General features: G+C 56.1%; 1 protein-coding gene across 2 annotated transcripts in view; it reads right to left on the bottom strand.

Moving 5' to 3' along the window:
• The window catches only part of HSPG2 (heparan sulfate proteoglycan 2), a 102,843-nt gene that overhangs the window by 28,662 nt on the left and 52,738 nt on the right, over positions 1 to 21,443 (bottom strand). Inside the window, exons 22-50 of one of the 2 annotated variants that reach the window (XR_003679168.2) lie at positions 21,305 to 21,372; positions 20,255 to 20,395; positions 19,953 to 20,129; positions 19,635 to 19,814; positions 19,403 to 19,521; positions 18,636 to 18,747; positions 18,352 to 18,465; positions 18,134 to 18,261; positions 17,664 to 17,750; positions 17,126 to 17,175; positions 16,713 to 16,807; positions 16,266 to 16,406; positions 15,678 to 15,869; positions 14,503 to 14,541; positions 13,081 to 13,287; positions 11,718 to 11,801; positions 9,556 to 9,648; positions 9,150 to 9,230; positions 8,695 to 8,925; positions 6,903 to 7,016; positions 5,593 to 5,720; positions 5,372 to 5,458; positions 4,292 to 4,350; positions 3,934 to 4,101; positions 3,670 to 3,780; positions 1,595 to 1,695; positions 1,316 to 1,496; positions 306 to 431; positions 8 to 160 (exon numbers count right to left, since the gene is read on the bottom strand). Coding sequence is in view for 1 of the 2 variants with exons in the window: in XM_055083712.1 (XP_054939687.1) it covers positions 8 to 160; positions 306 to 431; positions 1,316 to 1,496; positions 1,595 to 1,695; positions 3,670 to 3,780; positions 3,934 to 4,101; positions 4,292 to 4,350; positions 5,372 to 5,458; positions 5,593 to 5,720; positions 6,903 to 7,016; positions 8,695 to 8,925; positions 9,150 to 9,230; positions 9,556 to 9,648; positions 15,678 to 15,869; positions 16,266 to 16,406; positions 16,713 to 16,807; positions 17,126 to 17,175; positions 17,664 to 17,750; positions 18,134 to 18,261; positions 18,352 to 18,465; positions 18,636 to 18,747; positions 19,403 to 19,521; positions 19,635 to 19,814; positions 19,953 to 20,129; positions 20,255 to 20,395; positions 21,305 to 21,372 (3,237 nt within the window). In the remaining variant the exon portion in view is untranslated. The remainder of the gene's footprint in view (positions 1 to 7; positions 161 to 305; positions 432 to 1,315; positions 1,497 to 1,594; positions 1,696 to 3,669; positions 3,781 to 3,933; positions 4,102 to 4,291; positions 4,351 to 5,371; positions 5,459 to 5,592; positions 5,721 to 6,902; positions 7,017 to 8,694; positions 8,926 to 9,149; positions 9,231 to 9,555; positions 9,649 to 11,717; positions 11,802 to 13,080; positions 13,288 to 14,502; positions 14,542 to 15,677; positions 15,870 to 16,265; positions 16,407 to 16,712; positions 16,808 to 17,125; positions 17,176 to 17,663; positions 17,751 to 18,133; positions 18,262 to 18,351; positions 18,466 to 18,635; positions 18,748 to 19,402; positions 19,522 to 19,634; positions 19,815 to 19,952; positions 20,130 to 20,254; positions 20,396 to 21,304; positions 21,373 to 21,443) is intronic. The other variant, XM_055083712.1, reaches the window with a different exon arrangement.

The following is a 21,443-nucleotide window of genomic DNA, read 5'->3' as shown; positions in this document are numbered from 1 at the left end:
CTCTCACCGTGCACATGGAGCACGGCCCTGGCCACGTGCTGCCCGGCGCTGCTGTGGGCACGACACAGGTACTGGGCTTGATCCGAGGGCTCGACAGCTGGCAGGCGCAGGATGCCGCCATGGATTTGGGCCTTCTGAGGGAGCTGGCCACCGGGGCCCCCTGACATGGAGAGGTGGGGTCAGCACCCACTGGGATGGGCATTGCCAGGCCCCCCAGGGGTTGAAGTCCACAGCCTAGAGTCCTGCCGCTGGCCCCCATGTGCAGGAGAGCCAGGCCCTGACTGTCATTCCCGCCACGGCCTCACCTGTCCACTCGAGGGTGGGCGTGGGGTTCCCTGTGGCACTGCAGCGGAACTCAGCCAGATGCCCAGGCTGCACTGTGAGCTGCGGCGGGTGGATGGAGACCACGGGGGCAGACGGGGTGGCCGAGGCTGACGAGGGAGGAGAAAGCGTATGTGGTCACGGTGGGGAGGGACGCACGGCAACAGCCTCCTTGCCGCTCTCTTTGCTTCCACTCTAGCCCCTCGTGGCCGTTTGTCCACAGAACAAAAGCCAGAGGGAGCCTTTAAAATGTCAATGGGGGAATCCCCTGGCGGTCCAGGGGTTAAGACTCTGCTCTTTCACTGCTGAGGGCGCGGGTTCGATCCCTGGTTGGGGAACTAAGATCCCGCAGGCCACGTGACGTGGCCCGCCCAAAAAATGTCAATGGGGTCTTGTTACTTCTCCACTTAAGACCTGTCCGTGGCTTTTAGAACAAAATCTGAATTCCCTGCTGTGACCCACTGCATGTACTCACCTCTGCCCACAACTTCAAGTCCCTCACCCCGCCTCCCCTCCATGGCTCCAGCCACGTTGGCCTTGCGTCCCTCAAACACATCAACATGCTCCTGCTTCAGGGCCTTTGCACATGCTGCTTCATCCGCCAGCTCTTATGTGGCTGAACACCTTCTCTTTCCTTCAGGTTTCAGCTGAGATGTCACCTCCTCAGAGAGGCCCTCCCCAACCACCCCACGGAGAATAGCTCACCCTTCTCCCACCTCATTCTCACTTTCCAATCACTCTGTTTACTCCTGTCCTAGCACTGGTCACCCATGTAATTATGTTGTTTGCCCACTTGTTCCCTACAGAACATGGAGGACAGGAGGGCAGAGCTCCTGTTTGTCCCCTCCCACCCCTGTTTCTTCAGAGTCTAGGCCAGGACCTGCCATACTGTAGTTCAGAAACTGTCAGCTGAATGAAGAAATGGTCACTGGTCTTGGTGGGTGTGGAGGAAGGTCAGGACTGGGTGGGTCAGGCATGGACATGAACAGTGTACCTTGCACGTGCAGCGTGGCTGTGCCCTGGTCCATGGCGAACATGTTGGAGCCGGTGCACACGTAGGTACCCGCGTCACTCGGCTGTACACTGCGAATGGTCAGGATACCGTTGAAATCCATGGCTCGGGCTGGCAGTTTCCCGTTATGCAGGCGAGTCCACACCAGGGTGTAAGCCGGAGACTGCAGGCAGGACAAGGGAGATGGGGTGGGGGTCCGGGTGGGGCTTGGAGACCCCAGAAGACAGATCCTCACTGATGCCCACTCCCTGCCCCGCCCACCTTGCTCTTGGCTGTGCAGATGAAGGTGACGTCGTTTCCGGGACGCACGCTCTGGCTCCGCTGCTCTTCCACTGTCACCGTGATGGGCTTGCTGGGAGCCTCTGCCGGGACGGGAGGTCCCCCAGTGAGCTGGGTGCTGGCCAGGCCGCTGTCCTGTGGCCACTTCCTCTCCCTCTTCATCACCCCATCCGGATGTCACTTCCTTCCCAGTCTGGCTTAGATTCCATTCCACTCCCTGGCACTGCCCTCCCTCATCCTGGCCGAAACCCATCATCTACTTTCTTCCTGCTGGCACTGAGCACCCAGCAGGCTGTGATCAGAGAACATCACACCATGATCCCCTTGGCTCCAATTCATGATCACAGACCACAAATGAGCTCTTAACACTTCGCACTTCACTCCAACTGGGCTTCTTTGTCTGGTTTGAGTTTCTATCCTCCCAAACGACCATTTCACACCTGCTCCCAACTTCTCCACCCTCCTGAAACCCCCTTCCACTTCCATGGCTTCAACTCACGCTTCTTGAGAGAATTGAAACAATTAGTCAGGAATTTTCCACGTTCCCAAATCTACCCACCTCCCTCCTTCCTGGTCCCTGAAGGATGAGACTTCTCCCCACCTCCCACCCCACCTCAACTCCCCTTCCTGAGTGCTGGAGGCCCTCCCAAGGACCCCCTCCGCCTGCTGTGCCCTCTCCTTTCCTTCCCCATGGGATCATTCTGCTCCACAGACAAATGTGTTCTAGAATTTCCCATCTCTGAAAATGCCCCCTTGACCCTATACACCCCTCAGCTACTGCCCCATTTCTTGGCCTCCCTTCAGAGCCAAGAGTCTTGAAAGAGTTGTCTACACTGGCTGCCTTCCCATCCCTTCTTTGCCTCACTCCCATCCAGTCTCTACCCCGTCTCTCCACTGCAGACCGCTCTTGTCAAAGCATGACCTCCAAGGGTTTTTTCTCTGTCTGTAGCTGACCTTCCCGGGGCATCCGGTGAGGCCGGCCACTCTCTCTGGGAAGTCGTTTCCCCTCTTGACTTCCACCTCCCCACCTCCCCCGGCCTCCTCCTGTCTACTGGCTGCCCCTGCTCACTCTCTTGCTGTCCTCCCTCCTCCATTTGTTCCAGCTGGAGTTCCTTGGGGCTCTGTTCTGGGCCCTGTGCTCGAGCTACACTCTCCTGGGCAATTTCATCCTGCCCCATCCCTATGCCAACAGCTCCCAAATTCATTTCTCTGGCCAGGGCCTCTTTCCTGAGTTCCAGATTCACATATCCAAATGCCCACCTGATGTACCTACTTCAATGTTTCCCCAAGCTTCTCAAACTTTAACAAGTCCAAAACCAAACTTGTGGTTCCCTCGGACCTGTTGGTGGAAGGTGTTGCTGGTGCCCCACCCATGTCCCCTCGTCACTTCAGAACCAACCTGCCTGACTTCTGCAGCCGCTGCATTTCTTTGCATGAGGGTTTTCTCAGGCCACTGGTGACCATTGTGTGTGCCCAGGAGGTGGGACAGAATGCAGGGGAATCGATGCTACTGGAACAGGCCCCAGTCAGTGACTGATACGAGCTGGTGTGCACATATCCCAGCTCCCTTGACCCTAAGGCGGAGGGCAGGGGACTCCGAGGAGCACGTTTTACTCTGGAGTTTCCCGGGGCTGCCTCGGCTGCGTTCAGTAACAACTGCTCTAGGTGGTAATGTGCTCAATGACACACCGTTTATGGGATGCCTTCTCTTCCCTGTTTCATTTCATTTCCCAAATAAACTATGTACACACAAATCCTTGCCTCAGCCTCTGCTTTTGGCGGAGCCCAAATGAAGGTGCCCTCCTGTTGGATCCTCTCTCATCTCAGTAAATGGCACCCTGCCCATCTGCTGCAATCCAGACCCCTAGGCTTTTCTCTCTGCCTCAGTGACCAGACTCAAGTCCTGCCAGTCCTGCCTGTAATATCAGCCTTGACCCATCACCTCTTTCCATCTTCCTGGCCAGTGTCCTCATCCACCATCCCCTCTGGTAGACGGTCTGCAGTTTGCAGCCCATCCCAGGACAGGCAGTCTTGTGGACAGAGGAGTAGAAACTCACCAGTGACCAGCAGCTCTGCCCGGCTGGTGTTGGCATGATAGAGATTACGACAGGTACAAATGTAGACTCCAGCATCTGAAGGCTGGACGCTGGGGAAGTGGAGCTCGGAGCCTGGTGGCAAGGAGATGGGAGCTCATCAGTACAGATGCACCCCTTTTCCCACCCAGTCCTGCGTGTGGGTCCCTACAGGATCTCAGTAGAGCAGGGACAGACCTGTGCCTCCCTTTCCATTGGAATGGCCGAGGGGCCTGGGGCCATGTGTACCTTGATGTCGCTGCTGGGTGCTGCTGGGCAAGGGCCGCCCATCTTCACGAGACCAGTAAAAGTAGTGGGGTGGGCTCCCACTGACCTGGCACCGCAGGGAGTGGGGACCACCTTGGGGTACTATGCTCCGAGTTGGTTGGACCTGGACCACCAGCGGGACTTGGTCTGCTGGGGGAGGGACAGGAGAGGCCATTCAGGCAGGAGGCCCCCAGCATGTACCATTGTCTCAGAGATCTCTGCCCTCCCAAAGACTCGCGTGCCCCACCCTTCACCCTGTTCCCCAGACCTAGTATCTCTCAAATTCCCTGGGTCCCCTGCCTTGCCCATCACCTCAACCCAAGACCATGGTCCCACTTACCCCGTGGCAGGCACTGGCCCCCTCGCACATTGGGGTTACCCACGTATCCTGGGGCACACCTGTAAGGAGGAACAAGGACCAGCTGTGTCAGACCCCAGGGGACCCAGTGCCTCATAGTGGACTTGGGGGAGCCAGAAGCTCAGCTCTCTGCCCAGTATGGGGTGAAGAAGCTCTGAGCTCTGGAAGGACTTCAGAGACCAAAAAAGCCCCACCACAGGGCCTCTGGGAGTTGAGAAAGGGGAGTGTGAGGAAATGTCAGTAGGATGGATTCAGGGAAACATTCATTCAACAAATGTTTATTAAGCAACTACGATGCAAGGTTATTGAAACATAACAGTAAACATGATAAAGTCCTTGCTCTTATGGAACTGACTTGTTGGGAAACTAACATGGAAACTATGTTAATGAGAGTGATGGACATCTATGGGGGTTGTGAGGGCATGGTGGGGGGGGGGCACTAATCTAGCCCTGAGAATCAGGAGGCTTCCCAGAGGATGGGACTGCTGAGCTGCTATATTCCCTTGGAGCAGACTGTACTTTGCAGCGAATTTATCACTGTTTTAACTATGTATTTGTATGATTACTCGCCATCTTGTCTCCCATTATAGTTGGGAAACTATAAGGGCTGGGACTGGATCTGTTTTGCTCATTACTTTATTTCCAACACCTTGGCACACTGCATGGCACACAGTAGATGCTCAATAAAAATGTGCTGAATGAGGGAATAAAGCTGAGCCTTGAAGGCTAAACAAGAGTTAGCCAGGAACAGGCGGCTTGAGGGTGAAGAATGTTCCATGAAGAGGAAATAGCACATGCAAAGAAATGAACATGAAGAAGTCAAGAAATGAAGCCCAGCTAGAGTACAGAGTTGGGTGTCAGAAGTGGGATGAGACTGAAGAGTGATAAAGCTACCTAAGGAGCTTGGGCTGGTCCCAAGGGCAATGGGGAATCTTGGAAGGGTTTTGAGCAGGGGAGGGACATGATCCTGGTAGGGACCTTTCTGAGCAACATCATCCAGGACTCTCACCTAGGAGTCTACCATATGCCCCCTCCCTTCATCCCTCCTGTTTGCAAACTTACTGCTCACAGTACTGGCCAGTGTAGCCAGGTTCGCAGGCTGTGCAGCGGTATCCACCAGCTCCCAGGCTTTCACAGGTGCGGGAAAACCTGGGATAAGAGGCAAAGGTCAGGCCATGGGACGCCCACTCCCCACCCTGTTCCCTCCACTTCTCCCCCAAAAGTCAGTTCAATGCCCTCCACTCCCCAGTGGGAGCTCTTCCTTGAGCCACAAGAGCACCCACATGTTCTCTGGGTTGGTCAGTGGGCAGGCACAGGGCTGGCAGTCCTCAGGCGTTCCAGCCGTGGCGTCTCCATAGTAGCCAGGTGCACACAGCTCGCAGAACTCCCCGGCGGCGTTGTGCTGGCATTGCTGCGAGGCACAAGGATGTCAGCTACTCGCTATTTGGCAAAATTTACCAAAAACTGTACAATTATGTAATCTCTTGACCTCGAAATTCCATGTTTGTGAGCTTATCTTAAAGAGATAGTTATAGAGGGGCACAATGATTTCACTACAGGATGTTCATCTCAGTGGTGTCTATAAAAGCAAAATGCTGGAAACAAACCATGAAAAAAGAACTGAGAAAATTAAAAAGAGCACCCATCCAAAGAGCTATCACAAAGGATGATACTGATTCCATTTCTTACATTTTTCTACCTAAATACCTGTAATATCAGAGGAAAGTCCCCACGTGAGAATGTGGGGGCGGAGTTTTGGGAATAAGCACTTCATCGTAAAAACGTGTATGGGTTTTACGTTTTCCTCCAAAGAGATCCATGTTTCTTTTATTAACATAGCATATTCCCCATTCCATATTTAGCTTGTGGCTCTGTCAACCCCTGGTCCTTGACCACATACCCTGGACAGCTATACATACACCACTCCAAAAAGTTCAGGTATAAAAAACTACTGAAATAGTCAAAGACGTCATGAACTTGTAAGTGAAAAAAGTTGATCATAAAACACAGTGATCCTATGGTTATTTGTAAAACGAAAGGTATATTAATCTGCATAAATATTTGCCTAGAAAAAGAGCAAAAGAGCTCCAGAGTCTAACATTGACAGTAATTACCTCCAGATGGTAGGATTTCAGGGAATTTTTACTTTCTTTTTAAGTTATCTCTGTAGTCTGATTCTTCTACAGAAAACATGTGTCACTTTGGTGATAAGAAACAGCAGGAACCAAAGTTTTCTTTTCTTTATTTTTTGGCCATGCCATGCGGCTTCAGGGATCTTAGTTCCCTGACCAGGGACTGAACCCGTGCAGTGGAAGCGTGGAGTCCTAACCACTGGACCGCCAGGGAATTCCCCCAAAGTTTTCTTTATAAGGAAGGATGTTACTCCATAGTTCTGGCCACCCCACCATGCCTGCAACCCCTCGATGCCCAGACCTGCTGGGCCAGGCGCTTTTCCCCATAGGATGTGCCCCACGACCTTGCCCCTGGATCTGGGTCTATCCAAACCAAACCCCTCCCTATCCCACAGCCAGCCCTGACACCCCACCCAGGCCCAGCCAAGCTGACCCCTGCCCTGGCCCTGCTTGCATCTTACCGAGCAGGCCCCGGTCTCTGGGTGGCACAGGTCTGAGTGGCCATTGCATTCGCACAGCTCACAGTGGCCAAGGTAGAGTCCACTCCCAGTGCGCGTGTAGCCCGGGGCACAGTCCTGGGGGTAGAGAGGACAGTTGGTCTCCGTCTCCATTGTGGTCCCACCCAGAGACAGCAGACCTAGAACCCCTCTCCACCATCCCCCCTCCACCATCTAGACTCCCATTGGCTGTTGGCAGGGAAATTCCAGGCCCAGCTCTCCACCCCAGCATCCCCTCTTAGCTCTCCTCCCCCATCTTCACTTTCCCAACACTTCAGAGCTGGGACAGTGTCACCCCCATCCTGCCTGGCATCTCCAGTCACTCTGGATATACTGAAGTAATAGTTCATTCTTAATGGAGAACCCTTCTCCAGGCCCAGGACTTCATCCCTGAAAATTCTTCTGGCAGGGTCTTTATTGAAAAACGTAACCCTGAGATGGATAAAGGGAGTTCAGGAGACCTGGATTTGGAATAAGTCCTCGAAGACCTTTATGACTATGTTTACATTTGCTCAGTAAAGTGAAAGAGGCAGCACCCATATAACCAAGGATGTTTTTACACATCCTAAGTGAGTAATCATGGGTTCTGAAAATAATGAATTTCTATTCGCTGCCCCTTCTTTGAAATCTCTCCAGGCCCTCGCTCCCCGACCACTTCAAAGGGATGTTTATAAATCTGTTTTGCTTCACTGGAAAACGTGTACCAAGGATTCTGCTTTCCCCAGGGGTTCTCCTTCAAAATGTGTTAAATTTTATAACTTCAAGGGACATGAAGTTCACCTATTTGGATTTGAAAGTTCTTGTGGACACAGCAAAGGTGCACAGGTGTAAAGCTGCAGAGATGTGGACTTCCCACTGGGACTGCCTCGGTTGGGTGGGGGGCTAGCTGTTTCCACACTTGACCTCCCGGCCCCCCACTTGGCATTGCAGCCCTGCCCCTTTCCCTCCTGCGATCCCCCTTCCCCAGTGCCACATTCATTCATCAAATGTTAACTGGTTGCCTGCTTCGGGCCTAGGGACTCAGTGGTGAACAGTCAGCTCAGGCCCTGCCCTCGCGTTCACAGTCTCCAGCTGAACCCTGCAAATGTTCTTGGAGTCCCTCCAACTGCCTCCCCTCTCTCCCACTCCCTCTCTTCCCTCCCGATAGGACTCACTGTCTCTCCCCCCGCCCCATCCATCTCATTCACTGGGGGCAGAGGAGCTTTCCTGGGGTTCAGTTCTGACCCCAGCACTCCCTCAGCAGCTTGGCAGTCCCTGCTGGAGGGAGCCTTGCTGCAGGCCTGACGAAGCACCCCCGACTCAGCTTTCCAGGGGTGACCCTCCTGCATCGCAGGCTATGTCCACACATATTCCTCCTTCTGAACTTCTGCTTATTCTGCCCTCCCTGCCTAGAATGCTACTCCAACCCACGCTGTTCACCACTCTGAGGCATTTCCATGCTCTGTTTTGGGCTAATTTGTGTCTCTGTCTCTCTGTCTCTGGCGGGCATCCTGGGAACATGAGCTGGGTCTTAACCTCTGCGGAGTGTAGCTACGTGCTCTTGGGTAAGTTGTGCACCCTTCAGTGCCTCATTTAAAAACAAATCTGTTAAAAGGGGACAATTACACATCTCTCAGTGCTGCTGGGAAGAATAAATGAGATGTTGCTGAGTATATTAAAGTTATGACAGTAATCACAGGTGGCCATGGAAATCCCAGTTGACCGCTTGCTGATCCAGCTGTGTTAGCGCAGAGGCATCTGGGCGGGTCACACGCACCTGGCAGGACGAGCCGACGTAGCCCGGGGGGCAGCGGCATTCCTCCACCTCAAGGGCCCGGGGTCCCTCTGAGGGCCCAGGCTGGGCGACCTCCAGGCTGACCGCGCTGATGCTGGCTGCGAGCGGCATCGAGGACAACGTGGCCCGGACCAGGAGCTCGTCCAGGTCAGCCAGTGCCATCAGGAGGTGCTCACGGGTAGCTGGCTGCCCATCAGGCCGGCGCCAGAATTCCTGGGTTGGTGGGGGAAGACAGCAAATGAGGGTGAGGGGCGTTGGGCTTTGTGTGCTGTTCCTGCAGTGCCCCCAGCCCCAACACCTGCCTTCCAGGCACTGGCCAAGGACTGTTAGCTGAGGATGGGGGCAGTTAGAGGCAGTGTAGCTGGCGTCAAAGCCAGGCTCCAGAGCAGGGTGGAGGGTGCAGAGGGTCAGACATGGTGTGGCCAAGTGCCTCTCACCTCTCGGAAGATGATCTTGTAGCTCTTCCTCTCCGGGCCCTGCAGTGCTGGCTGGGAGGCCACCAGCATGATGTTGTTGCCCTGGGGAGACACGAGTGGGCTTGGGAGGGGAACTGGGGGGCTCTCGGGGATAGTGGGCTCCTCTCCCAATCCCAGTCTCCTACCTCTCCAATCTCCCAAGCTCATGTACCCAAAGAAGTCAGGTACATGCCCACTACCCCATCTTCCAGCAGCTGGGCCTCTGCCTACATAGTGTCCAAACAGATGGTGGGGCGGGGGCATGGGCCTAACTAGGGGGTGGGTGCCAGGCCAGCTGAGTGCTGGACTGAAAGAGAAGAAACACTGAGGGTATGCCCAGCCTCCACCTTCCCCTTTGGCCCACCCGGTGTGGAACCCATGTGCTCACCGTGATCTGGACATCCGGGTCAGACAGCGGGCTGCCCTGGGCCCCCGCTGTGTAGGAGAGGGTGTACCGCAGCTTTCCGCCATAGGCTGCCACCTGCAAGAGGCAAGCCCTGCAGTCACAACCTGATTCTGCCCTCCTCTGGGGTGTGTGCGACCAGACAGGTGAGGGGGCGGAGCCTCTGGAGGCCTTTCTGCACCCGTGCTGTCCTCCCCACCCAACCAGAGGCTGGTGGTTGCCTAAGTGACAGGACATCTATCAGTTCCTTCACAGTCTCAGACCTGGTGGCAGTGACCCTGAGAAGCCTCTATTCTGTTTTATGGGGTTCCCCATCTCCCACTGTCTCGCGATCCCAGCAAACAAGCTCCGAGTCCCTTCCATTAAAGGAATTTCCCATAAAGCACACAGGGGTAATGACTGTGACCACCCCAGAGAGGTTGCCGGAGGTTCAAAAGTTCTCAGCCATGGCGGGGACAAAGGGGATGCTGAAAGTTGCCCCTCAGAACTCTTGCCTCCTGGGTAGGTGGTTTTTGTTTGTTTGCTCAGAGTCCCTTTCCCCCGTTGTTTTGCAAACTGTAGTCCTGGTTTCCTTTAAAGGAAACTATGTTCTACAGGCAGCCTGTGTGGTTTGAGGGGCCCGGCCCCTCCTCCTCTAAAGTGGAGACATGAGCCAGGTCTGGCCAATCTGCACATTCCACCACTCCCCCTCTCTGCTCCAGCAGGGATGAACATGTGAACCTGGTACTTCTGCCCTTTCTACTGGAACAGAAAAACCCCCTTTACTAGTCAGATTGGAAGCTGGAGAATGATGCCAGCTGAGATAAAGTCCTAATGAGCTCCTGGATCGAGCCATGCCTGATACCAGCTATCTTTGGGCTTTGTACTTTCACGAGCCAATAGATTCTTCATTGCGGGCAAGCCAGCTGGACTCGGGTTTCCTATTGCTCACAACTGGAAGAGCCATATGTTTGCTGCTGGGGGCCTCCACTTGGGCAGCCAAGGCCCCAGTTCTGCCCCACAGGACTTTCCTTTCTCTCCTCTGCCGCTAGGGCAGCAGTTCAGGTCAACACCACACTGTGTCAGGCCTAGCCCATTTGCTCATTTGTGTTCATTCAGTTGGTGAGCATTTATTAAACACCTACTGATGACATGCCAGGCCCTGGGCTACACAGGTCCTGAGGATGTTCTCCACAAGCTCAGGGTGAGGTAAGGAATTTAGGGGCATAACCAGATAACCATGAAACAGCTGGTTTCCCGTTTTCTTTGGATGCCAGCAAGTTCATTGCCATGTCTAGGACCAAGCTGCAGGTGTGTACAGCAGGGTGGCTAAGGGAGCAGACCCTGCAGTCTAAGACTGGGGTTCAAGTCCAGCTCTATTGGCTGGACCGCCTTGGGCAAGTCACTTAACTTCTCTGAGCCCAACTTTCCTCCTATGGAAATGGGAATAAAAATAATACCTACCTTGAAAGGTAGTATGAGGATTAAGTAATGCAGGCCACGTAAAACCCTGCACTCAGCACAGGGCCTGCTGAGCACACAGCCTCAATGCTTGCCAACTCCCCTCATTGCGCCCAGCTCCACCCTTGGCTCCAGCAAGCTTCCTACCTTCATTTCCCCCTGAACCAGACTGTCTTGTCTGCTTCTCTGAATGTTATTTTATTGCATATTGTGTGTATTCTTAAGGGGCACTCTAAATCATTTCTGGAACAATACTAGTACAAATGCAATACTACTAATAATAATGACGATGATGACGGTGATTCCGACATGACAGGAATGATAATCAGATTAACATTGAACTCTGGGAGGCGAGGGTCTTATTCTGCCCATATACAGTACAGCACACAGTAAGTACTAAATACTTCTTAAATGAATGAATGCAGTCCCAAGAGCTAGGTCAGTGATCTGGATACAGGGTGAAGGGAGACCAAAGAAGAGGTGCCTTACCTCCCAGTTAAGACAGCCTTTCTGCCAGGGGACTGTGGCTCGCTGAAGGGTAAGAGCTGAGCTGGGTTCGATCTCTGCCCTACTTTGACCTGAATGTGGGACCCCTCTCTGGGCCTTGGTCTACCCATTTGTGTCATAAAAGGTTTTGACAAAGGGCCCTCTGATATTTTAGGATTTGATGACACCCCTATTCCCCCACCCCCCCAAATCCTTGTTACCTTGTTCCCCAGGAAGGCTTTGGGCAGCTGCCAATAATAGAGGCTTTCAGGAAGCAGAGAGAAGCCTTTGTAGGAGAGAGAGAACTAGGACAGAAGGACAGGTGGTGAGAGTGGATCGAACAGGTCGGGGGCCAAAAGGGCAGAGATGGTCCCGACAGGGGTGAGAACAGACCCCAGAGGGAGACCCAGGCGGGCAAAGGGATAGAAACCCCACCCCCAGCCCCACAGCTCAGGTCCCGGCCCAGCTCTTTGGACAACTTGCTCCCCTGTCTGGACCCAGACACCCCAACTGCTCTCGCTGGCCGTGGTTTGGGTCGGTGTCTCCTCACATCTGCTGCTATGCCCCTTGTGGATCCCAAGATGATTTACGGGGCACACCAGAGAACATTTTAAAATTTAGCGGCTATTTTGGGACTACCCTGGTGGTGCAGTGGTTAAGAATCCACCTGTCAATGCAGGGGACACGGGTTCAGTCCCTGGTCGGGGAAGATCCCACAGGCCGCAGAGCAACTAAGCCCGTGCGCCACAACTACTGAGCCTGTGCTCTAGGGTCCAAGAGCCACAACTACTGAGCCCGCGTGCCACAACTACTGAAGCCCAAGCGCCTAGAGCCCGTGCTCTGCAAGAGAAGCCACTGCCATGAGAAGCCTGCGCACCGCAGTGAAGAGTAGCCCCCGCTCGCCGCAACTAGACAAAGCCCGCGTGCAGCAACAAAGACCCAACGCAGCCATAAATAAATAAATAAATAAATAAATAAAATTTAATGGCTATTTTAATGTGTATTTCAAAATGTAAAACTAGCATAACTGAGTTGGTATTGGTTGAAAGAAAAAAACTGGAGTAAATAACTGTCCAAGTGGTGTGCAGAAATGGCAGAATTTGTGAAATTGGTTCAGAAAATACTGAAGTCTAGAAAACACACAACTACTGAGCCTGTGCCCTAGGGTCCAAGAGCCACAACTACTGAGCCCGCGTGCCACAACTACTGAAGCCCAAGCGCCTAGAGCCCGTGCTCTGCAAGAGAAGCCACTGCCATGAGAAGCCTGCGCACCGCAGTGAAGAGTAGCCCCCGCTCGCCGCAACTAGACAAAGCCCGCGTGCAGCAACAAAGACCCAACGCAGCCATAAATAAATAAATAAATAAATAAATAAAATTTAATGGCTATTTTAATGTGTATTTCAAAATGTAAAACTAGCATAACTGAGTTGGTATTGGTTGAAAGAAAAAAACTGGAGTAAATAACTGTCCAAGTGGTGTGCAGAAATGGCAGAATTTGTGAAATTGGTTCAGAAAATACTGAAGTCTAGAAAACATGATGGGTGTGTGCGGGGGGGGTCCCTTGGTGGGTGCTTTGGCACATACCTGAGAGCCTGCTGAGGAAGACAGAGAAGCAGAGGAGGAGGAGGGGGAGGGGGAGGGGGAGAGCAGAGCTGCTTGTAGAGCAGCTGCCGGCTGGGGACGGGGCTGGGGATGGGGCGAGAGCCCCTGGGGAGGGGGATGGGGGTGGGCAGCAAAGCTGGAAAGGAGCTGCCAGATCTCGCCATCCATCCGCCTCTGGGCCTCACCCACCTGGGGGACCGAGAGAGGGAGGACAGAGGAAAGGGGCAGAAGGACAGAGAGGACACCATGAGGCTCTGCCTGCCCCCAGGTCGCGCCAGGCCCAGCCAGCCGCCCACGCCTGTGCTATCTGTTCACAAGTGCCAATGCCTGACGCTCTGGCCTTTGTACCTGCTGCCCTTCGCTTCCCGTGAGATGGGTGGAGCTCCCTGGAATGGACCCAGCCTACGGGGAGAAGCTCACAGAGTGGGTGCCCCTGGTAAGAGAGGGGCAGACAGTTCTGCCCAAGCTCAGGCTAGAGGGGCTGGAGGCAGCCCCAAGGGCATATGTGGTGCCGAGACGGCTCCTTGGGCCTCACGTTCTGTGCATGCCCATGGTACCAGCCCAAGCCACTCACAGTTCTGTAATGTTTCCCAAGGGCAACACTGGAGTGGTCCGGGCATCAGGCTGGGGCCTGGCCTGGCCTGGGGGAAAACAACCCAGGAAGGCCAGGGCCTCAGCTCCAAGCTCCTACTTGGACTGTGCTCTCTGGTTTCTTCCCTGGGGCCCTAGACACAGGCTGTCCCCAGCCAGGCCTTGGCTGTCCCCTGTGACAGCCGCTGTGTCCGGCCCTTGCCCTGTGGGGGCCCCAGGATGCTCCCAGCAGCCACAGCTGCCCGCAACTGCTCCTCTGAGAGGGACGTGCGGTTCTGATGGGTAGAGGGCACAGGCCAGCTCAGACCCTCCCAGAGCCCCAGAGCTGGAGCCCTGGGGGGTGTCCTCTCCCCGTGGATATGGCGGCCAGAAAGGCCCACGCGGACTGGGGAGAAAGACGCATGCTCCCCCCTCTAGGCTGGCACACAGGGTTAACTCCAGGCCGTGGAGGGCCATACACACACAGATGGTTAATGGAGGCTGCTTGGGAGACAGCGCTGGGGTAACCTGGTGGGCCAGGTATAGTCACGTAGTTTAGCATCAAGTTAGTTTCCTGGCTAACTCAGCCACCACTCTGGCCACAGACAGTTGGCACACAGTAGATGAGGCACACACCCCTCATGGTTCTAACTCCTGCTATCACAGGGCTTGGGCGCAGCAGTGCCCTGCCCGTGGGCCATCGGGCACGACCTGGGTCCACGTGGACCCATACTGCCTGGGGCGCTGGGCATCTCTCCACGCGGGGTGAGGGCATCCAAGAACACACCATGCCCACGTCACATCAGTTTCACACCACTCAGATCGCGGGCCTACCTGGTGAGCCTGTCGCATCCGCGCAAAATATGCCTCCCTCTGTGGGGCACAGGGAAATGCCAGGAGAGGGAGTCAGAGAGAGAGAAAGGTCTGGAGCCGCAGGGCGGTAGGGAGGAAGACACGGAGGCCACGAAAGGAGGAGAAGGGAGAAGGGGCCAGAAGGCAGCCAGCCCTGGGAGGAAGCTGGGATACGTGGGTCTGTCCAAGGAACAGGGACAGGGCAGCCTTGAACACCCCCTCCTAAGTGTCCCTGACCTTCCTGGGGCCCTGGGCGTGGGGACACATCTGCTTGAACACCGGCCTCAGCCAGCAGGGGATGCCTGTACCAAGACCCACTTTCCCTGGGTGCCCCCAGGTGGCTCTGACCGCTCACAGAACCCATTTGGGCGGCCGCCCTGGAGTCCAGCCCAAGACCCTGCGCCCCACTGTGCCACTAACACCATCGCCCCATCACCTCCGCGCTAGACCGTGACTCTGGAGGAGCAAAGACTCTGACTAGTGTAGTATTTAAGGGCGGCCTCTGACCTGGTTGGAATCCCAGCATTGCCACCTTCAGGCTGTGGGAGCCCAGGCAAGTCACCTAACCTCTCTCACCTCAGTTTTCTCACTTATGCAAGAGGGCAGTAGTCGTACTCAGCTCATACAGTTGTGATTTATGACATGTAAAAGTGCTTGCAACAGTGCCCAGCACAGAGTAAGAGATCAGTAAATATGACCTTTAATAAGAATACCTAACACCAAGCACAGGGCTGACAGCACAGAGGGAATTCCCCGTGTGAGCAAATGAATGAAACTGAAAGTGTGTCTCATTTGTCCTTTGTTTCCAGGGCCTCGCTCAGGACCTGTCTGTTGACTAACTGCACGAAAGCTAATAATCATTAACAGGCGAGCACTTATTATGCACCAGGCGCGAGCTCTAGTCCTCCGAGCTGCTCTGGAGCTGAGGTTTATCAAAAGGCAGCCAGCTGGGAAGCGGCAGGGCTGGGTTTAGACCGAGGCCTATCTGACCCCAAAGGCTGCACGCTTAACCACGACATGGCTGATGCCTCCCTGCCGGCCCAAACTGCTCTGAGGTCAACTCGTGTCTGAGTCCCTGCTGGCCCCAGGGCTCGGCAGGGGCCTGGCTCAGAGCTGGCGATCAAGCAGGGTCTGCCAGGCCCTGCTGCATGTCACACCTTGTCTCCCTGGTACGTCTCCGGCAGCTGCCAGTAGAAGGACTCGTGGCCAAGGTTGGTGAAGTTGCCAAAAGTAAGCTGGGCACCCTCGGGCACCGGTTCCACGGTGAAGCCTCCTGTCAGGTGGCTGTTCCGCTGTGGGTTCACCAGGGTGAAGCCTTGGAAGTCCCCAGGGGCAAAGTGGGTGGAGATCTGGCAGCAGAAGGAGGATGGGGGTCAGCCTGGGCACTGGGGCAGGCACCTTGATGGGGGAGGGGCGGGGGGGGCATTAGAGTGGGGAATGGGGGGATGGTGAGACCAGGGCTAGGACAGAAATAATGGGGAAATGGAGAGGACATCTGGGGGAAGGAGGGGGTTGGGGTCAGTGATGACATAAGCAATAATGGGGTCATGGGGAGGGCATTAGGGGCGGGGGTGAGGGTTGCTGAGATCTGTGCTTACATGGGCAGTGATGGAGGCATGGGGACAGGTGTCCCCATAGGCAGTGGGGATGCCACTGGGCTAGGCTTCTCACCTGCCCTGCCCTAGTGATGAGCCAGGAGAGGCCGGCGGCAGGCCCCGGTGCCGGGGCAGTGTAGGGGCTCTTACCAGGTGGCGCGTGTAGGAAGAGCTGGTGCACTGCTGGGTGATGCCCATGCAGAAGCAGGGCAGGCAGCCAACCGGGTTGCTGGCGCTCAGGTGAAAGTGGTGGGGCCGGCAATAGTTGCAGGTGAGGCCTTCCACCTGGGCCTGGAGGATGGGTAGAAAGGTGGGTGCGGGGAGCTCGGATGGCTCTCTTGCACCTTCAGCAGCCTTTGAGGCCAGACTCCACAGCCACTTCCAGCAGTTCTGGGGAGCCCCTGCTGCCCCCATGCTTAGGCCCCAGCTCCCAAGAGATGCTGCCTGACTTCCCCTGAGCAGTACGGCAGAGATGGGCCCTGCGAGGAAGGGTGGCAGGGGCGCAGGGACAGCCCTGAGGGTATGGTGACAGGGAAGTCCTGGAAACCGTTGTGGCTGCGGTTCAGGGCCTCGTGGAGGGCAGGGGTTTGTACTAACCTTGCACTGGCACTGTCCAACAGAGTCACACTGGTCGCTGATGCTGCCCTGGGGGTCACAGCCACAGCCAATCGGCTCTGGCAATTGGCCGTCTCCTAAGGTGGAGGGAAGACACAGCTGGAACCCCAAACCTGCCACCGAGCATCCCCATTTTCACCACCCTCTGGGTATCTAACTCGCCACCTGAGCGAGGAAGTGTTTGTTTCTGAACACCTACCACGCACAGGCATTATACACATTCACAGCAGCCCTCTGGGGTACGTGGGCCTTTTACTGCCCCCATTTTACAGATAAAGAAGCCGAGGCCCCGAAAGGTAAAAGTCACTTGCCCCAGGCTGAAGGAGAACAAAGGCTCTGTCCTAGCTCCACCCCTAGGGTAGCCAGATCCCCAAAGCCTCCCCAACCCTACTCACTTCGACAAGGCTGGCCCTGGCTGGGGTTGCCATAGTAACCTGGGGCACACCTGTGGTGAGAGAAAGCACTAGGTGAATGGAGGGAAGAACCACAGAATCCTGGACTGTGCTGGGGGCCCCATATTGGACTCAATGACCTCAGAGTGCTGGAAGGAAACTATTAGCCTAACTCACCCATTTCACAGATGGGGAAAATAGGTGGGAAAAGAAGGGCAAGGACATGCCCAGCATGGTCAGGCCTCAAACCCAGGACTTTCAGCAAGAATGAGGGTTTTTCTGGGAAGATTCTGGCCTGGTTGGGGCAGGGGGGCAGGGGGTGTTGGGAGTTGGGGGTAAACTGCAGGCCTAGATCTCTGAGGGCCTCGAATGCCAGGCTAAAGGTTTAGGCTCTCGGGTAAAGGAGCTGATTGTCTTCTGGGGGCCTTTGTGAGGCAGAGTGGGCGGATTCTAGTTCCTTCTGCTCAGGAGGGCTGGGCCTAGCCTGACTCCAGGGGCGGCCCCTCCTGCACGCTCCCCACCCTGCCCGCACGGGCCTCACCTCTCACAACGACGCCCGCTGTGGCCTGGGGAACACGCATCACAGGTGGGGTGGCCATCTGTGTCCAGAAAGCAAGTGTGGGTGGCTCTGTGGGTGTGGGGGGCAAATTTCCAGTTAGAAGGTCAGCAGCTCTTCTTTCAGGACCAGGGCAGGAGGGAGAGGAGGAGCGGGCATGTGAGTTAACGTGTCCTGAGAGCCAGCTACATGCCAGGCTCTGTGCTAAGAGTTCCATGGCATCATCTCATGCTCACACCAGGGGCCAAGGTGGAGGTACGTCATTATCCCCATTTCACAGATGAAGAAATTGAGGTCCAGAGAGAGAAGTGTGTCTCATACAAAGTGACACCTGGAGGAAGTGGTAAGGCCATGATTTAACCACTGCCTCTCAGAAGGGTCTGGGAAGAAGGAAATCTGGGACAGGGCAATGGACGTTTCAGGAAAGGGCAGGTACAGGCAGGGACTGGACGCACTGGCCAGCAGCAGGGGCTCCGTGACAGAGGCATGGCTGGCAGTCTTGTGGTGTCCCACGCTGGGCATCCCCGTAATATCCGGGCTGGCACTGCTCACATCGGGGGCCCTCTGTGTGGTGCTGGCAGCCCTGTGGGAGGCGGGGGTAGAACGTGGGTTGAGGCTGAGCCCCTGGAGGCCACAGATCCCTGGGGTAGGAAAGAAGGAGGGTGGGACTCACCTGGCAGGCACCTGTTTCGGGCTCACAGACCTCTGTGTGGCCATGGCAGCTGCAACGTTCGCAGGTGCCCAGGTAGAGGCCACTGGGCATGCGTGTATAGCCTGTGTCGCAGTCCTGGGGGCAGGAAGATGACGGTGGAGGGACTTCCTCAGCAGGGGCCGTTCTGGGAAGGGACCACTGGATGGCTGGGGCGGGCTTGGGGAGGTGGGAGAGCTAAAGGAGGAGGAGCCAGCAAGCACCGTGGAGGGAGCTGGCTGGACAGGTGGGTGGGGCCCAGGGCTCACCTGGCAGGATGGGCCACGGTACCCAGGTGGGCAGGTACACTGCTCCACTTCCAGTGCAGGGTCCTGGCCGGTGTCCTCAGGCACAGCCACATCCATGCTGATGCCAGAGACCCTGGGTGTGGCAAGACCCACTATGAATGAGCACTTGCGCTGGGCCTGGCACCCCTGGAGCCCTACACGCTATCACCTCATTAATCCTCCCAGCAGCCCTGCTGTGACGCTACTGGGGCCCCATCCAGCTCCCTGACTGGGCGTCCACGCCCCAGCAGCTGCAAGGGCTGTGGTGAAAGGCTTATACCTGTAACTTCCTCCAGGAAATGAGCCTTCCTTGCCAGGAGAGGTCACACCGCCCCACTCCCTTGCGGTGACCAATGACAGACTGACCCAGGGTACAAAGGTCCCTCTGCCTCAAGGCAGGATGACTGCAGGGCTCCACGGGGATGAGACGGAGGCCGGTCTTCACCAGACACCGCTTCCTTGCCTGGCCACTTCTCCCTCCTGCGTCCCTCCCTCCCAGGTTCTCCTTGTCAATCACGGGCACCCAAATCCCCATCTCAGGCTTTGCTTCTTGGGGACCCGACCTAAGACAAGCCTTCTGAGGGAGGTACCGTTGTAATCTCCATTTTACAGATGGGGAAAATAAGGCACAAGAAGGCCGCAGAGCCAGAAGGCAGCAGAGCTGGCAGTCTGGCTGCACCACGTCGCGCCGCTTAGCCTGGAGCCACCCCCAAGTCCCCTCCAGTCCTCCCGCCCCGGGCCCCAGACACCTGCTCTCCGCTGGCCGCTGGGTGTAGGATGCCTGGATCAGGAGGGTGTCGATGCCCGCCAGTGCCATCAGCAGGTGCTCCCGCGTGGCCGGCTGCCCATCAGGCCGCTGCCATGCTTGCTGCCGAGGAAAGAGCTTATGGGCTGCAACCCCTGACAGCCTGACACCTGAGTGAGCGGAGCAGGGGGCCTGCCCGCCTCCCCCCGGGGGTCTCCTGGGATTGTGTTGCTCACTTCTCGGAAGGGCACAGTGAAGGTGCTGGGCTGGCCGGGGCTAGGCTCCTGGGAAGCGCGATGCTCCAAGATAATGTTATTGCCCTGCAGTACCACCAGCGGCTGCCTGTGCAGGGTCGCGGAGCCAGGCTGGGGCCGCTGGGTCACTGTAAAGCGCAGCTCTCCGCCATAGGAGGTCACCTGGGACACAAGGCAGACAGGTGCTCAGCTGCAGCCCCCACCGTCGGGCCCTGCCACTGCTCCGGCCACCTCCTCCGCCTCTTCTCCAAAGGTACCACGCTGCCTGGAATTCCCTTTCTCTTCCCACCCCCAGCCCACCTTGTCCCCCAGGAAGCGTGAAGGGAGGCTCCAGAAGTAGGGCCCAGACGGGAGGCTGTGGAATGAGGAGAAGACCAGTTCCCCGGGCATGGGTGACGAGATGCCCTCGCTGGTGTTGTGGGTGCCCGCGGCGTTGGTCAGGCTGAACAGAGTGGGCTCCTCAGAGGCCCCCAGCACCTGTTGGGGGGTGGGGGGAGAAGAGGCCGGGATGGGGGCCGTGGTCTGTGACTGGCCCTTGGTCCACCCAGCCCTGGGCTTGGCGGTCCCGCCAGTCCGCCCAGCCCCCCGCCTCGTGTAGGTACCTGTGCGCGGCTCCAGGAGGAGCTGGTGCACTGGCGACTGACGCCCATGCAGAAGCACTTGAGGCAGCCGTCAGGGTTGCGGGTGCTCAGGTGGAAAGAGCCAGCGGCACACTCGTTGCACAGGCGCCCCACCACGTTGCTCTGCAGGCACAGAGCTGGGAGCTGCAGGGTGGCCCACAGGAGGGGCTGCCTGGAGCTTCCAGTCCAATCCACCCATATTCTAGATGGGAACCCAAGGCCAGAGGGAGCCGTGAAAAGAGCACACGTATGAGGGCGGCCACCATGTGAACAATAATTCCGCATTAACGGGAGCTTATACAACCAATCGTTTTTCTCTTTTCTCTTTGGTTGCTAGGGGGCTCACGACTAAATTTTAGACTTGAAATATAGCAACGTGGTCAGAATAATTACTGCTACTATGAATGGAGTGTTTCATGAACTGTGCTAGTTTCTATTCAACCAGCACCTCATTTAACTCGTCTAAGTCCCTTGGGAGGGATGTGACATCTCCATGCTTCACACGAGGAAACCGAGGCTCAGGAATGGGAAATGATTTACACAGGGTTCCTCAGCTTGCTAATCCACTCTGGGATGTAACATCAGGAATGCCTGATTCCAAAATCTACCCAGTTTTTTTTTCTGCAGACACCTGATGCTCCCACCCTCAATGCAAACCATTTCCCTCCTCTGAGCCCCCATCTCCTCATCTGTGAATTGGTGATGCTACTAGCTACACCATTGTGTCAATGTGGAATGAAAGCACGGTTAAAGCAAAGGTACAGTACAGATGTAACGGTCACACAATGCATGACTAGCAAAGAACCTGAGACTTGAACCCAGGTCACCTGCCACCCCAAACCAGTGCTCCTTCCTGATGCCGGGCCACCTCTCGTGAAGGGGAAGACGAGCCCACCAGGCCCATCCGCCTGCAGCTAGGTCACCACCCACTGGCCAAGGAGCGATGGAGAGGATGGAGCCTCCTTCCTCCCTCTCCCAGCTGTGTGCTGGGACCCAAGGCCCCTGGGGTGGGGGAGGGCAGGGCACGTGTACCTTACAGAGGCAGGCCTCTCCAGAGGTCCCCGTGCTGCCCCGCTCATCACAGCGCACAATCTGCTGGTCTGGAGACACAAAGTAGGTATGGGCAGGCAAGATGGGAGTGGGATGGACATAATCTGGACAGAGTGGGGCG

Source organism: Physeter macrocephalus, chromosome 3 (assembly GCF_002837175.3).
Source record: "Physeter macrocephalus isolate SW-GA chromosome 3, ASM283717v5, whole genome shotgun sequence".
NCBI classification, from domain to species: domain Eukaryota; kingdom Metazoa; phylum Chordata; class Mammalia; order Artiodactyla; family Physeteridae; genus Physeter; species Physeter macrocephalus.
The sequence above is the reverse complement of the archived record's forward strand: the minus strand, read 5'-3'. Positions and strand labels throughout refer to the sequence as shown.